Below are 14,065 nucleotides of genomic sequence, written 5' to 3' on the forward strand. Positions count from 1 at the left end.
CATTGTGAATACCAGTTTGTTGCTTAAAACAAAAAAACCACCCATGAGATGCCATAAAATTTTCACTAGTTCCCTCACCTTTGTTTTCTATATCATCAATGGCTTGAATTTCCATTTGACTAAGCAGAACTCGCTTTTGAGTTAAGTCTTCGATCCATATGGATAATAGCTGCTCCATATTTACCATTCGAGTGCTTCTGGTTTTAGTCACTATTTTTGATAAATAAGAAGCCATAGCCATACCTTGCGATTTGTATTGATCTTTTTTTTTGATAAGTTTTCGAACTGATGACTCGTCCATTCCTTTTTCACGCCTTATTTTAGCAAAGGATGCACCTCCTTCATGAAGCTTGATTATATCGGGCTTTTGTTCTAATGTGAGCCATTTATGTTTCTTGTTGACAGAATCACTTTCATGTTTTCTTTATGCACTCATTATGTAGTTTTTTTAAATGGGATTAAAATTTAATTATCACAAATTCAACATTAAAGTCAAACGTCCACTGCTTACTCCAGGGAACCCCCGAAAAAATTGAAATATCGTGTCGCATAACTTTAAAACTGCACAAAAAGAGACTTGACTGTATAAAGGGAAAAAACTGAGCATTTATGTATAAAAAAAAAAATTTTGTATACTAATTTTTTAGAATTTAAAACCGGATTATAGTGAATCTGGACTATGCGAGGTATTGCTATATAAAAAAAAATTATACAAAATTATTAAAAATAGAGAAAAATTCTTAGCTCAGACTTTTCATGGTTATTGTTTAAAGATGGGTGCAATGGGGAAGGACATGCAGTAATGGTTTCTTTACTAAGCCATAACATGGAGAATTTCATCTAACTGTTCTGAAAATCAGAACAGTTAGATGAAATTCTAACTGTTCTGATAGCCTCAGAGACTCCCTACAGGTACACTAGACAGAAGAGTAGCAGCAAGATTATTTTCCAGCTGATCCAGAAGTCTTTAAGCATTGCCATTATATTCAATCTAATATATTATCTAACAGATAGTCTGCACAGAAACACACGCTATATATTTAGCTCTCTTAGCAAATTGGTAGCTATGCACCTTTTTTTTTTTTTTTTTTTTTTTTTTTTTTAATGGGACAATTTTGCTAATTAGTAAAATCTCCTGCCAAATGGTGCCTTTGGTAAATGTCCCAATGCCACAGCACTAGAATAACCATTTTAAAGCTATACCCTTGAAAACAGAGCACAGCTTTCATATGTAAGCTCTCTCTCTCTCTCTCTCTCTCTCTCTTTCTGATGGCTGATGCAACTTGGAAAACATCACACATACTGAAAGCTGGTGGAATAAACTGGAAAAAGTAAACAGTATCTTTTCTCTGCAGTGCAAACATGGTTTTTAGTCACTTTAAACTTCCAATAAGCCAAATCATAATATGACAGCAGATGTTGTGATATAGTGTGCATCCATCACTCTTTTGAGGAAAGACCACCTTATGCAGCCCTAGGCAATACTAGGGCTATGGAAACTGGCCATTCCTCAGAGGCATGAATGCCACACCTCAACTCTTGCCTGTTCACTCCTAGTAGCTTCCTTCCAGTTTGATGGTTTAGTGTATGATGATTGGTGGGGGGTACATACAAGCAGGCCCATCAATGTAAAGGTTTAGAGAAAGGATTTTGGTTATGTCTTAAGCATCAGTTCCATCACATTTTAGACTTCACAGGTTTAGGCACAAGCACTGGATATTGTAAGAAGAATTTCATTTTACACAAATTATGGACTCTACAATCATGTTATAAATAATTATTTTAATTTCCTGACGTTTCGACCTTCATATTAAGATCATCATCTGCAGTATACACATATATATACAGAGACAAGCTAAATTACATTTCACACAGTATGCTGAGGAGAATGATTTGATCAACGGTTATTCTACTGGCCTGACCTCTAGTGAAAATAAAATAAAACTACAATAAATAAATGAAATAAAATAAATTAACTACATCAAAGCTATATTCTATTTAAGACAACATCAGAGAAACATGCTTTCATATACATAGTTTTGTTACAGTAAACATGATGTCCTAATTTAACATGACAATTGTTATATTAGATTTAGGATTCAGGATTACCTATGGTCCTATTTATAATTAACTCTTAGGAAGAAAGGTTAAGTGGGTAGAATATGTGCTTTCCATATGCTTGGGATTTTTAGACTATCATTATTGTTAAGATTAGGGTGATTGATAGAGAATCTCACAGGCCTCCTTAAATTTACGTTCATACCATGTTTTGGTGTGATGTAAACAGCAGGTGCGTTTCCAGTCAATTCTATGTAAAGTGTTCAGGACATGATCAAAAAGACCAGCTTGACCATAGTTATTGTATTTAATGTGTTGTTTATGTTCCTTTTTTCTGATAGGACCTGTAATTTGCCCAAAAAGGGAAACAGGATGCACAATTCATATCGTTGGGAAATTAAGATAATTATTTATAACATGGTTGCAGAGTCCATAATTTGTGTAAAATGAATGCTGATCACCATGTAACACCAAGAAAGAAGCAAGAAGAATTCCCCCCCCCTTTTTTTTTTGGCCCTAAAAATACTAAAACTTAAAATAAATAAATAAATAAATAAAAATGTGATGTTGAAGCTTAACCACTTGAATTTTACTTTCTATAACAAAAGTAAAACTAATCCTATACTCTCAATCCTTTCAAATGTTGGGCACTTGATTGCAGGTTCTTTGGCTTACTCCAATTAAATGAAATTAACATAATCTGAAACATTTAAAAGTTCATCTACTTGTATTTTCTCATTTGTTTCCTTTCATGCATCAAATGCAATATCCTTGTCACTAATACAGAACACTCTTTTAAAATACCCATTAATCCTACAGCATTCAGTATTATCATCCATTCATCAATTATTCTCTCATCATCACAGTAGAATGCCTAACTGAATTTTTGCAGGCTTGCTTTAACACCTTTTTTCAATATTATGATCGCTTCATTATACTATATTGTTATTCTTTTAAGCTTGCACTTTTTATTATTCGCATACCTTTTCCATAAAAAAAAACATGATATCTCTTTAGATGAAATTCCATATATTGAACTGATATAAATAATCCTACTGATTGAAAATATTACAGCCAACTCTAACTATAGTGAATTCATGGAGATCAAAGGAATAATTTGATATGATGAAAAGTATGTGATAACAAATTTCCTTTAGAAGGAATTACCGGAAACAGTTCATTATTAATGGCATCTGATACAGGAAGAGGTGACTGTAAGTGCAAAAAGTATTGTTTTCAACAATCCATACCTATTTTTTGCTTCTAATTGTGCTATCAAATCTTTTTGTTTTGCTGTATCCATATTTAAACTAATATCAGATGGACTTCTTGTCTGTAAAAGAAATTATTTTAATTACAATTTTTAAACTTAATAGATCTCACTCGCTGCAAGGTAAGTGAAAAACAAATTTTTTGTTTTTCACTTACCCACACTCTTAGTTTTATTCATTTCATTTTATTTATTTTAAATGCTAATGACTCCACTGCATAAATTCATTGTAACTTAAATAACCACCTGCTAAGTGTTAGCAACTGGAAAAATAAGTAAAATAAAATGAATAAAACTAACTGCAGGTAAGTGAAAAAAACAGGGGAAAGAGTTAACTTCTAAAGGAAAAACTAAAGTAAAATAAAAATCAGTGAAATAAACAAAAAACATGCAGTGAATACAGAAAAATATGTAACAGAGAAACCTAAGCTGTGGATAAAAGCAACTAAACAAAAGCTATGAAAAAAAAAACTGTTGAAAACTTCTATTCTTAATAACTTAACACGTATTAAACCAACAGTAATAACTTGCAGTTGCATTTATTTATTACTGTTGGTTTAATATGTGTTAAATTATTAATTTTAATTATGCCACAGGTACCTCTAAAGATTCAATTCTATTCCACTGAGTGAAATCATAGAAACAGAGGAAAGTACTTACTATTAAAGGAATTATAGAGGATAATGGTTATATAAAATCTGAACACAAAGCTATTCTGGATATACAGTCACAGTGTAAATTATGATTTTCTTTTGGAATGGATTACTGAAAAGTATGTACTCAGAAATAGAGTACTGAATCAATATGTCATGGCATAAAATAAATCTTAAACAAAACTTATGTACTGTACTTATTTTTTCAAGCCCACTAAATTTTAACACGTTTTGTGCATATTAATGTATTAGAATTTGTTTGTTTCCATTCAGTGATTTTTCACTGAATAAACCTTCAAATCTTTGTCATCTAATGCATCATAGCAAGATATATCATGCAGATAGCACCAAAGTGAATAACAAATGAAAGAAAAAATTCTATGGTTATGCATTGGAAGTGATGCTCTCAGTCAAGAAAATGAACTCATAGAGTACATGTCTGTGTTGTGATTTCAAAGCACTGGAATAATTTTTACTATTAAAAGGAAATTTTAATGATTCAATATAATTTTTTTTTTGTTAATTGCTTACCAAGTTAGTGTGCACGCACGCGCGCGCACACGCACACACACACACACACACACACACAAAGTAATGTCAGTGTATATTTTTCACATAACTGTAAATCTAAAAAATTTGAATATGAACCTCTATTGTCAAACAAGCTAAAGTGAATGAGTGACAGCTGTTTTTTTTTTTTCATGACAATTAACATTTTTTGTTTAAATTTTTTGGTATTATTTTCACGGTTTTTTAATATTAAAATGCAATAGGCAGTTGTATTTATTAATTTTTAATTATTTTTTGTTTTGAGCAGGCTACCAAGGGTCAAAGCTGTATAACTAAGAGGAGAACACCACATAGCCTTTAAAGAAATGCTGAGAACCGACCAGGGCTTCTGACCCAATGTCCAATCTTCACCTTCTCGTGGTGCACCCTGTTAGGCATATACTTAGATACCAAACACAAACAGGGATGGGCTGGCAATCTGAGATTTATCAACCAAATTGTATTCTTACTGGCTAAAACTGCAATATAAAATGATGGTATACAACATGACAGAATTTCATGCTGGCTAGAGCGTTGCCTGGTTAAACAAGACCCCAGTTGTTTATGCCAGGGTGAACAGCAAAAAGCCAGCTGCTGGAACAAATCTTGAAACACCGCAACTCGACACCAGCAGAGTTCAAGATCGGTACTATCAACATAAGAAGCCTGAATGGCAAAGAAATGGACCTAACTGAGGAATTGCATAAGTACTAGATCAACATAATAGGGGTGACTGAAACAAAAAAGAAAAACTGGCGACATATTTCTGAGCAATAAATACAAAATGTTATATTCAGGCAATGACAATCAAGGAAAAGAAGGGGTAGCCATAGTATTCAACGCTAAATACGAGGCTAATCTTCTTGAATGGTAGGCAATATCAAGTAGAGTGATGTGGGCAAATAACAGAATGGAGAAATGGACGATAAGACTTATTTGTGCCTTAGTAGAAGTGGAGGAATGTTTTGAGGCTTTAGAGAAAGCACCTGACACAATGAAAAAGGAAAAGTTCATCCTTGTTGGGGATCTAAATAGCAGAGTAGGAAATGATTGTCAGAGATACAAAAATATTTTGGGAAAATTTAGAGAAAAGAGCTAATCTAATAATAATGACAAATACCTATTATATTTCTGCTCTGGACATGGACTGGTTATTACTAACACAATGTTCCAACATAAAAATGTGCACAAATTCACATGGAGAAAAGAGGCAAGGAATAAGAAAAGTTTCATCGACTATGTTATTGTTGATAGTGATGTTTTCTCCCTGGTGCAAGACACCAGAGTGTACAGAGGATTTGAAATTGGATGAGATCACCATTTAGTCTTGAGCAGGATAGAATTGAATTTCATATTGAAAAAGAAGAACATGTAAAAAAAGTTTTAAAAATAATAAAAGTTGAGCAGCTCTCATATGTTAACTGTAGACTAAAATACACAAACATTATTCAAGAAAAAATGAAAGAGTTTGAGAACAGGAACCAACCTTTGGAGATTCTGTAGCAAGACCTAAAGAAAACATTGATTGATTCAGCCAGAGAAGTAGGTGGTGAGGTTGTCTGCAAGGACAGAAAAATCAGAACTTCATTGTGGACACAGGAAGTTAAAGAGGCAGTAAAGGAAAAGAAGAAAGCACATCAAATTTTTCTGGCAAATAAGTCAGTTTGTGCTCTTAGAGAATAGAGAGACAAATGTAAGAAAACTAAACACTGTAAAACTAGCTAAACAAAAGTCATGGGAAGAATTTGGTAAGAACATAGAAGATAACTATCACAAAGGTGGCAAGATATTCTGAAGACACTCAGAAATGAAGGAAAGAGTGCTGTAAAAGGAATTAGAGATGATAAAGACGATAAAATCATGAAAACTGGAGAAAAAGATATCCTTAATGCAGCGTTTCCCAGATTTTTCCTATGACGGTGTTATATACTCTTTTTCTATATTTTGTCCCTTTTAGCCTTTAAGGTTAGTCTATACTTAACTCGTTGTTCTCTTAAATCTTTCCCCTTTTTAACAAGCAAAATCTTTGGCTGCTCTTAAGTTTAATCACGTGTAGGATACTTAATGATTAGGGCTTTGTCCTAGAATGAGACGCGGCCATTAACCATATCTTTTGAGACAGTCCACCTGATAAGCAATGACAAATTTATTTTTTTAACTGCGCCAGCCAATACCGAGGATAGATGAGACTCTTATCCAGGATGGCTCTCTCAGAGTGATGCACAGTAACTAAACTACAGTAAATATCTAACTTCTGTTCACTATATTCTTGCATGCAGTCGTGTTCCACTTTGTTAAATTATACACGTGGGTTCTTCCCGCTTAGTTCGATAATAATTTTATGAGTGGCTGTTTGAATTCATATACTAAACCAGATCAGGCAGGTACTAAGAAGCATATTTATTAATTAAAGAAATGATACATGAAAGTCTTATTTCTAGATAATCTGAATCAAATTTTAGTAAGATCTCTGGTTCATTACTACTAATGAAATACATGAACAAATTTGCTTGGACCACCTCTATATGTAACCTAACATTATCTCATCACAAGTTATCACATATTCCACACTCACGTGGTCACCAGTTATATCACTTAACACAACACAATTAATTCAAACAAATTAAATAGAGCCCTTCTAGGCAGACAGTTCTCAAACAAAGATGGGTCTATGCCAAGTTGGAGACAGTTCCTAAAGTTCCATATAATAAGTCCACTACACAAATGTTCTTTGGAAAACACACAATTCCTTAACCATGAATATATAATACAAGAGTCTACATTACCGTCTCTGAAATGATACTCATTCCTTTCTTCTGCCTTGTCTGGGCATCAAGGCTTCTTCTCAGTCTGCTGCTCGTCTGGTCACCTTCGATAACTGTACGGCCGGATTCTCAGCGGGAAGGGTGATATGGCTCAGGAGCATAGCCAGAACGGATGGCATCTACTTGGTTTTTCCCTCGCACGATATAGCATAGCTATCCTAGTCCAAGGAAATAGCTAGCCCTATCCCATATGCTGCGGCAGATGACTCATACCCTCCACGGCCAGCCTGGAACTTCTCCGTAGGTGCAGACTGGACCAACGTCCGAGAGGTCAGGAAAGAGGAACAAAAAAGCCTCGAATGGGGGTTGCTTGACCTTTTTGTTTTCATGCTCTTCCCGGCGTTTCTCGTATATCGCAATGCCCGCCAACGCGGTCACGTGGGTTTGTCACGGCGTCCAGCTCCTTCCACTACATTGCACGTGCCTTTGCCGTGTTTTCTTAGAAAGCGCTCTAGTTTCTCTTTCTCATAATTTCCCCCCCCCCTTGCACACGTAACACTGGACGATCAAAAGGTGACCATTGGACTCTGGCTTACAGATTTTGCTATCTTATGACACATAAAATGGGGTTCTTAAATTAATTCAATACATTAAATAATTTCTATATCAGACCCTTATACATAACAGGTTAGGTCTTACAATTTTCTTTCATTTGTATATACATATATATACATTTTTTCTTGGTTTATTCAGGACACAACAACGGAACACTTCACGGAACACTTGGGTTATTTTGTAATGCATTAATATTAATTATGGCATAATCATAAAGAGTATTAATACACTTATGTATATGGTGTGACATATTGACAAACATAAAATTACATTTAAATCAGTTATCACTGGACTAATGAAATCTTGTAGCATATTGTAGTTTCCTCAAGCCAACATGATTAAATTAATTTGTGCTGATTTTCATTGACATATCCCATTCTGATCACCAAAAATTTATAATATTTTTATAAGTACTTATGAGTCAATGCAGACTTTTTCTCCTGTGTGCTGGTAGTTTTCCCCTCCTTTTGTACATCCTGGAGATTGCTTTGTAGGCTGGAGGTGGATGAATCACTATCTGTTGCATCACAAACACCTTCAATAAGAGATTTCTTAACACCAAAATTAAACAAAGTCCCTTGTCTCTTATTCATATTAAAATTTAAATCTGTAGGTCTATTACTTTTAAAAAATCATGGCAATAAGGTTTCGAAACAAACACTTTCACCCTACAATAAGAACTTGCAAAGAAAGTATTCAGTATTACTAGATTTGAGAACTGGATACAGACTACCTTGATCTTAAATTTCAGTGGAAAAATTTTCTTTATACTTCCTTGCTGATTGGTCACTAACATTTGCAACACAGATGTTATTTCATTCAGTTTTTGAGAACAGAGGATATGACACCCATTGTTGTAATAGGCTTGCAGGCAATTTTTGCGACTGGTCATAAACAGCAGTATTCCCATTCCCGAATGAGAACAGAGGATATGCCGCCTATTGTTGTAATCGGCTTGCAGGCAATTTTTATGACCGGTCATAAACAGCGGTATTCCCTTTCCCAAATTACTTCCATGTTTAAAAATACACGGCTTGGTCACTGACATCACGGAACACTTATTCACTTTCTGCAGAACACAATTTGGGAAATCCTGCCTTAACGTATGGAGTAATTACTTCGAAAAATTGTTGATTTCGAATGATTTTGAAAAGATGGACAAGTTCAGTCAATGATGTACAAGCATATAGAGGAGCAAATTGTGACTGTGATCATATGTTTGTTAAAATTAAATTTATATACAGAATATCAAATGTAGACCAAAAGAAAACTAAAAAGAAATGGAACACTGAAGCATTCCAAAATAGAGAAATAATTAATAAATATAAAAAAATAAAATAAAATAAAATATAATATTAAAACAATAGAAAAAGGAAAGAATATAGAAGAAAGATGGGACTTAATCCAACAACCAATCATAAATGCAGCTGAAGAAGAACTGACTTCAGTTCTGACAACAGGATCAACAAAGTTGGCATGGTAGGAAGTAAACTGAATAAATTTATATGGAATAAGAGAGAAATCAGTAAAAAAACTAAATTAGCTGTATACAATACAGTGTTCAAGCCAATTTTAACTTGATGTGAGAGATGGGTTAGAAATAAAACACTAGATTGAAGACTAGAGATTGCCGATATGAGTCCTAAGAAAGATCAGGGGTGTGAACAGATGGCATCAATGGCAACATCACATTAAAAATGAGGATATTAGGAAAGAACTTGACATTGTTAGCATTCAGGAATGTGTTAGCAGAGAGCTAATCTCAGATAGTAGTATGGTCACTTAAACAAAATATGAGAGGAAAGATTAGGAAAATTAGTTTCTCTGCCAGGTTGGCAGGGAAAAGATCCAGAGGAAGACCAAGATATAAGTGATTTGATAGAGTAAAAATTGCCTTAGAAGACAGAAATATAAGATCTGATAATGTTGGACAGGTAACAGATGGATTTGGAGGAAAATTGTAAATAGGAGGTTAGTGGTGATGTAAGTTTTTCATGTAGTACTATCATATCCTGTACATCCCTTGAGAGTAACATGTCAGGAATTTGATGATGATGATGATGATGTTGTTTTTTTCTCAGTGAAATTTACAGTTGCATAAATTTGTGTAAAAATGTGTTTATACATACATACATATTTTCTTTGGATGAAGAGTTATGAACACAATTTTTATACATTTCTTTTTAAAACATCATCTAATATATCTTTTTGATAACAACATAAAGAAACAATTTCAGATAATTTTATTGAAAAAATAAAAGTTCATACTGCTCACAAAACATGCAAATTGCTTACAACAGTGATTTTTTCAGTTCTCGATTAATTACAACAGTAGATACCCATTATAATTACTTTCAAAGAATGTTAAATGAAGCAAGAAGTGACAGTACAATGGAAGAAAATATTCAAGAGGAATACAGTCACAAATACATACAAATATTTGAGCAGAAAAGGCCACCACAATCCTGACATGTAAAAAAGGCTTTCTCAACAAACAGTGCAAAAAAAGTTATATTACACAGACTGCAAATGTCTCTGTATCTTATTCAGTAATACAATAAAACTACTTGTTTTTCTTGCGTCTGCAATATAGTGGCTATTATTATTATTATTATTATTTCGGGCGACTCCAGGAGTCCTTAGACTCATCGAGGGAGGCCCTAAACATCATGTCCACACAACTATGCGATTACATTCTCACAGTATCTATCATACCTTGTCTTGAACTCGTTCACCGTCACAGCACCCACAACAGACTCTGGCAGCTTATTCCACTCATTTACCACTCTAAAAGTAAAGAACCCAGCTCTAACACCCCTGCTAACCACACTCTTGCCCAGCTTCCATAGGTGTCCCCTAGTTCTCCCACCACCTGTCCTGATCTCAAAAATATCCTCTGAATTAATCCTATAGAATCCCCTTAGCAATTTGAATGTCTCAATCATATCTCCCCTCCTCCGCCTATCAACTAGTTTCTGCAACCCACAAATCTTCAACCTGTTCTCATATGGTTCATTCCATAGACCTGTTATCATCTTAGTCACTCGCCTCTGGATCCTCTCCACCTCCTCCCCATCAAGAAGGAACCTAGGTGACCAAATCTGGGCACAGTAGTCGAGATGAGGTCTTATCAAGGCTCGGTACAGAGGTACAATAACTTGCTTGTCTCTGCTCGTCAAGGTATTTTTCAACAACCAAGTGAGTTGATGAGCTGATTTAGCTACTTTTGCAGTGTGCCCCCTAAATTGGGGAGGACGTGTTGTTTACCGTGGAGAGCGAGTTACTATCGCCCCGAAGTGAACATGTTTAAACTTTTTTTCGTGTGCAAGGTATATGCTAAACTTTTTAGCATATAAACTCCAACAAGAGTTGGAGGAAAAGACAGATGATATGTTGGCTACCTTATCTTTATGAGATGTTGCTATTGTACCATCAGAATGCGAGAGAAGTAGAAGTTCCAAAGCCTTGGTGAGGGATCAGAAGGCTTGAGCGCCACCTGAGTGAGAGACAAGCCTAGTGCATTTTGCCCCTACAGTCTGCTTTGAATATAATGATGATTTTTTTTGCAGTTATTAGAGGCTTTAATGTAAGCTGAGTGAGAGATTGGAGTTTTTGACTTTTGCACCACTGGTCATGTACTGCATTTTTAGTTTGGAATTCTTTGACACTACTGTTGGAGAACCAGGGCTAGGATAAGAGTTGAGGGTCTTTGAGCTTTAGTCATCTGTCATTGAGCAGTTCCTCCTCAACAAGAGACATTTTCCTCAATCATCACGAGGATCATCTTCAATGCTCTCTCTTCATAGACGAAACTGTTTATCCCATTTCTTCACAGTGGAATATGAGGCAGAAGCTTTCCCATAAACACCATCCAATCGCTGTTTGATAGCACTTAAAGAAAGCCCTTCTTTGGTGAAGAACTTTATCACAGTGATACTCAATTTTTAACATTCATGCCACGTGTTGGTCAAACGAGTGCCTCCAACTGAATGACGCAGGTAAAGAGTTGAAACTGGTTACACTAAGCTCCCCAAAGATAGTACTATCTGTCACACACAGCATTTTAAAATTAGAGTGAATTTTGTATGTCATGCCGGAAACTTTTGAAACCTACCTCGTATCCTCAAGGAGTGTCTAGAATACTATGGCTGTACTACACAATTAAGTTTGCATTATTACCCATGTTCTGTGAACAATTTTCCTCCAAATTAGTCTATCACCTGTCAGCATTCCAATATTGTCAGATCTTATGATTCTGCATTCTAGCGCACTGCTAACTGCATCAATCCACCTAAATCTTGGTCTTCCTCTAGGTCTTTTCCTACCGTTTTGATGGTTTGTTTGATAGTCTATTTCCTACCATCAAACAAGCAGTTTGTTAATCTTTCCTCTCCCATTCTACTTATGTGATCATATCACCTAAGATTAGCTCTACTCGCACATTACTGAATGCTAACGATGTCAAATTCCTTCCTAATGTCTTAAATTTTTAATATGATTCTCCACTGATGCCATCTATTCACTCCCTTAATTTTCCCAGAGCTCTCATAGTAGCTACAGTCTCCAGTCTGATTAACGGTATTATTTCTACTCCAACTCTCAGATCCAGAAGTTAAAATTGGTGTGAATACTGTTTGAAAACTTCATGCATTCCATCCAGAATGCAGTTGAAGTTTTTCAAGTTCTTGCCTATTTTTATGAAGTTTTGTTCTTTTTACTGCTTTTCATGGCAAATTTGTTACAACTGATATTCCGTTCAGTTCAAGAATCCTGTGTAAGTAAACGAGTATACTCCTTTACTCGTTTACTTAACACTGGAGACTAAATTTGATATCTTCAATTCTGATATCAAGTTTAATGTAACTTTCTTTGATAACATGAGCCACACAGATTAATATAAAGTAGAGACAGGATGTACCCTTGTCTCCCATCTGATTTTACATAAAACCAACTTGCTGTATTTTCTTCAATTCTAACTACTTACTTACGATTTAAATATAGACTGCGTATTGCTGTTCTGCATACTGTTCTGTTCATCCCATATAACTGTAATTTTATAACTTATGACATGAATTAATTTTCTAATAAATTCTATATATGGAATTAACTAGAGAAGGCTGTGTGAAGTAAAACAATTTCCCATAACTTAAATCCATCAGATCTATTCAGAATGGGACAATGAAGCAAGGTTTGGTTTCACAGAACTTGCTAGCAATTAGCAAAAGGATGTATGTGTGTGAGGGGGGGGGGGATCCTGGGTATGGCCCTTCCCATGATGCATGGTGGCAGTAAACATGTTTGAAAGGAAGTGGGCTGTGCTGTTCATTTTGGGATACTAGGGCAATTTGATGCGAAGTCATATGTCTCCAGTTGTGAAGATACTTCATGCACAAACTTTGTTTTCTTACACCCGAGTAAATGATTAAAACTAGAATATAATTTCTGTTGAGTTTAATTCACAACTATGTTAATCAATAGGTCTATTCTGTGTTACCCTTGCCAACACATGGCACCAATCAACATGATATAGTCTCTGCAACCTCTCACATGTGGGAATAAAAAACGATAAAATGCTACATAATTTAACTAAACAGAAGAGTTATTTAGCACATATTTTTCTGCAAATATTTGTCTGCCACTACTTAGTTAAAAAAATTAAGATTTTTTTTTTAACATTCACATGAAAAATATAATGGCAAGAATTAATAGAATATGTTGGTACTATAACTATGGAATTTTTTCCATACCTGACTTCGAGAATCAGCTAACTGGGCAGCATATCTTGCTATGAGTCTGTGTTCATCATTGCTGCAAGTAGAGTCCATATTAAATATAAATGGTAAATAATCACACAAAATGCAAAATGCTGGGAGGAAAAAAAATGAAAGGTTAAATTTATTGCAGGAATAAAATTACTTTAAGTTCACCACACTGAATTTAACAGAACTAAATATCAATACTGTCACTTGACAGTATTCATAGAGAGACATTATAGTATAATTATTAGAAGCTATGAAATTCTTGACAAATATGTGAGAATAATAAAAGAAATGTGTACAGGAAGTAAAAGCTGTGTTTGCACAGCAAACAACATGAAAACATTTGAAATAAGGAATGGTGTGAGACAGGGTTGTGTGATGTCTTGATTACATTTT

The 14,065-nt window shown here is 34.6% G+C and overlaps 1 protein-coding gene across 1 annotated transcript in view; it reads right to left on the bottom strand.

Annotated features, from left to right (window-relative positions):
* LOC150108119 (dystrobrevin beta-like) overlaps positions 1 to 14,065 on the bottom strand; it is a 262,083-nt gene that overhangs the window by 91,589 nt on the left and 156,429 nt on the right. Inside the window, 4 exon segments of the mRNA XM_090415602.1 lie at positions 3,309 to 3,351; positions 6,903 to 6,917; positions 7,415 to 7,445; positions 13,658 to 13,718. Coding sequence (XP_090271728.1) covers positions 3,309 to 3,351; positions 6,903 to 6,917; positions 7,415 to 7,445; positions 13,658 to 13,718 — 150 coding nt within the window.

This window comes from Typopeltis vanoorti, chromosome 3 (genome assembly GCF_054136105.1).
Source record: "Typopeltis vanoorti isolate ZY-2024b chromosome 3, IOZ_Tvanoo_1.0, whole genome shotgun sequence".
In the NCBI taxonomy this organism is placed as follows: Eukaryota; Metazoa; Arthropoda; class Arachnida; order Uropygi; family Thelyphonidae; genus Typopeltis; species Typopeltis vanoorti.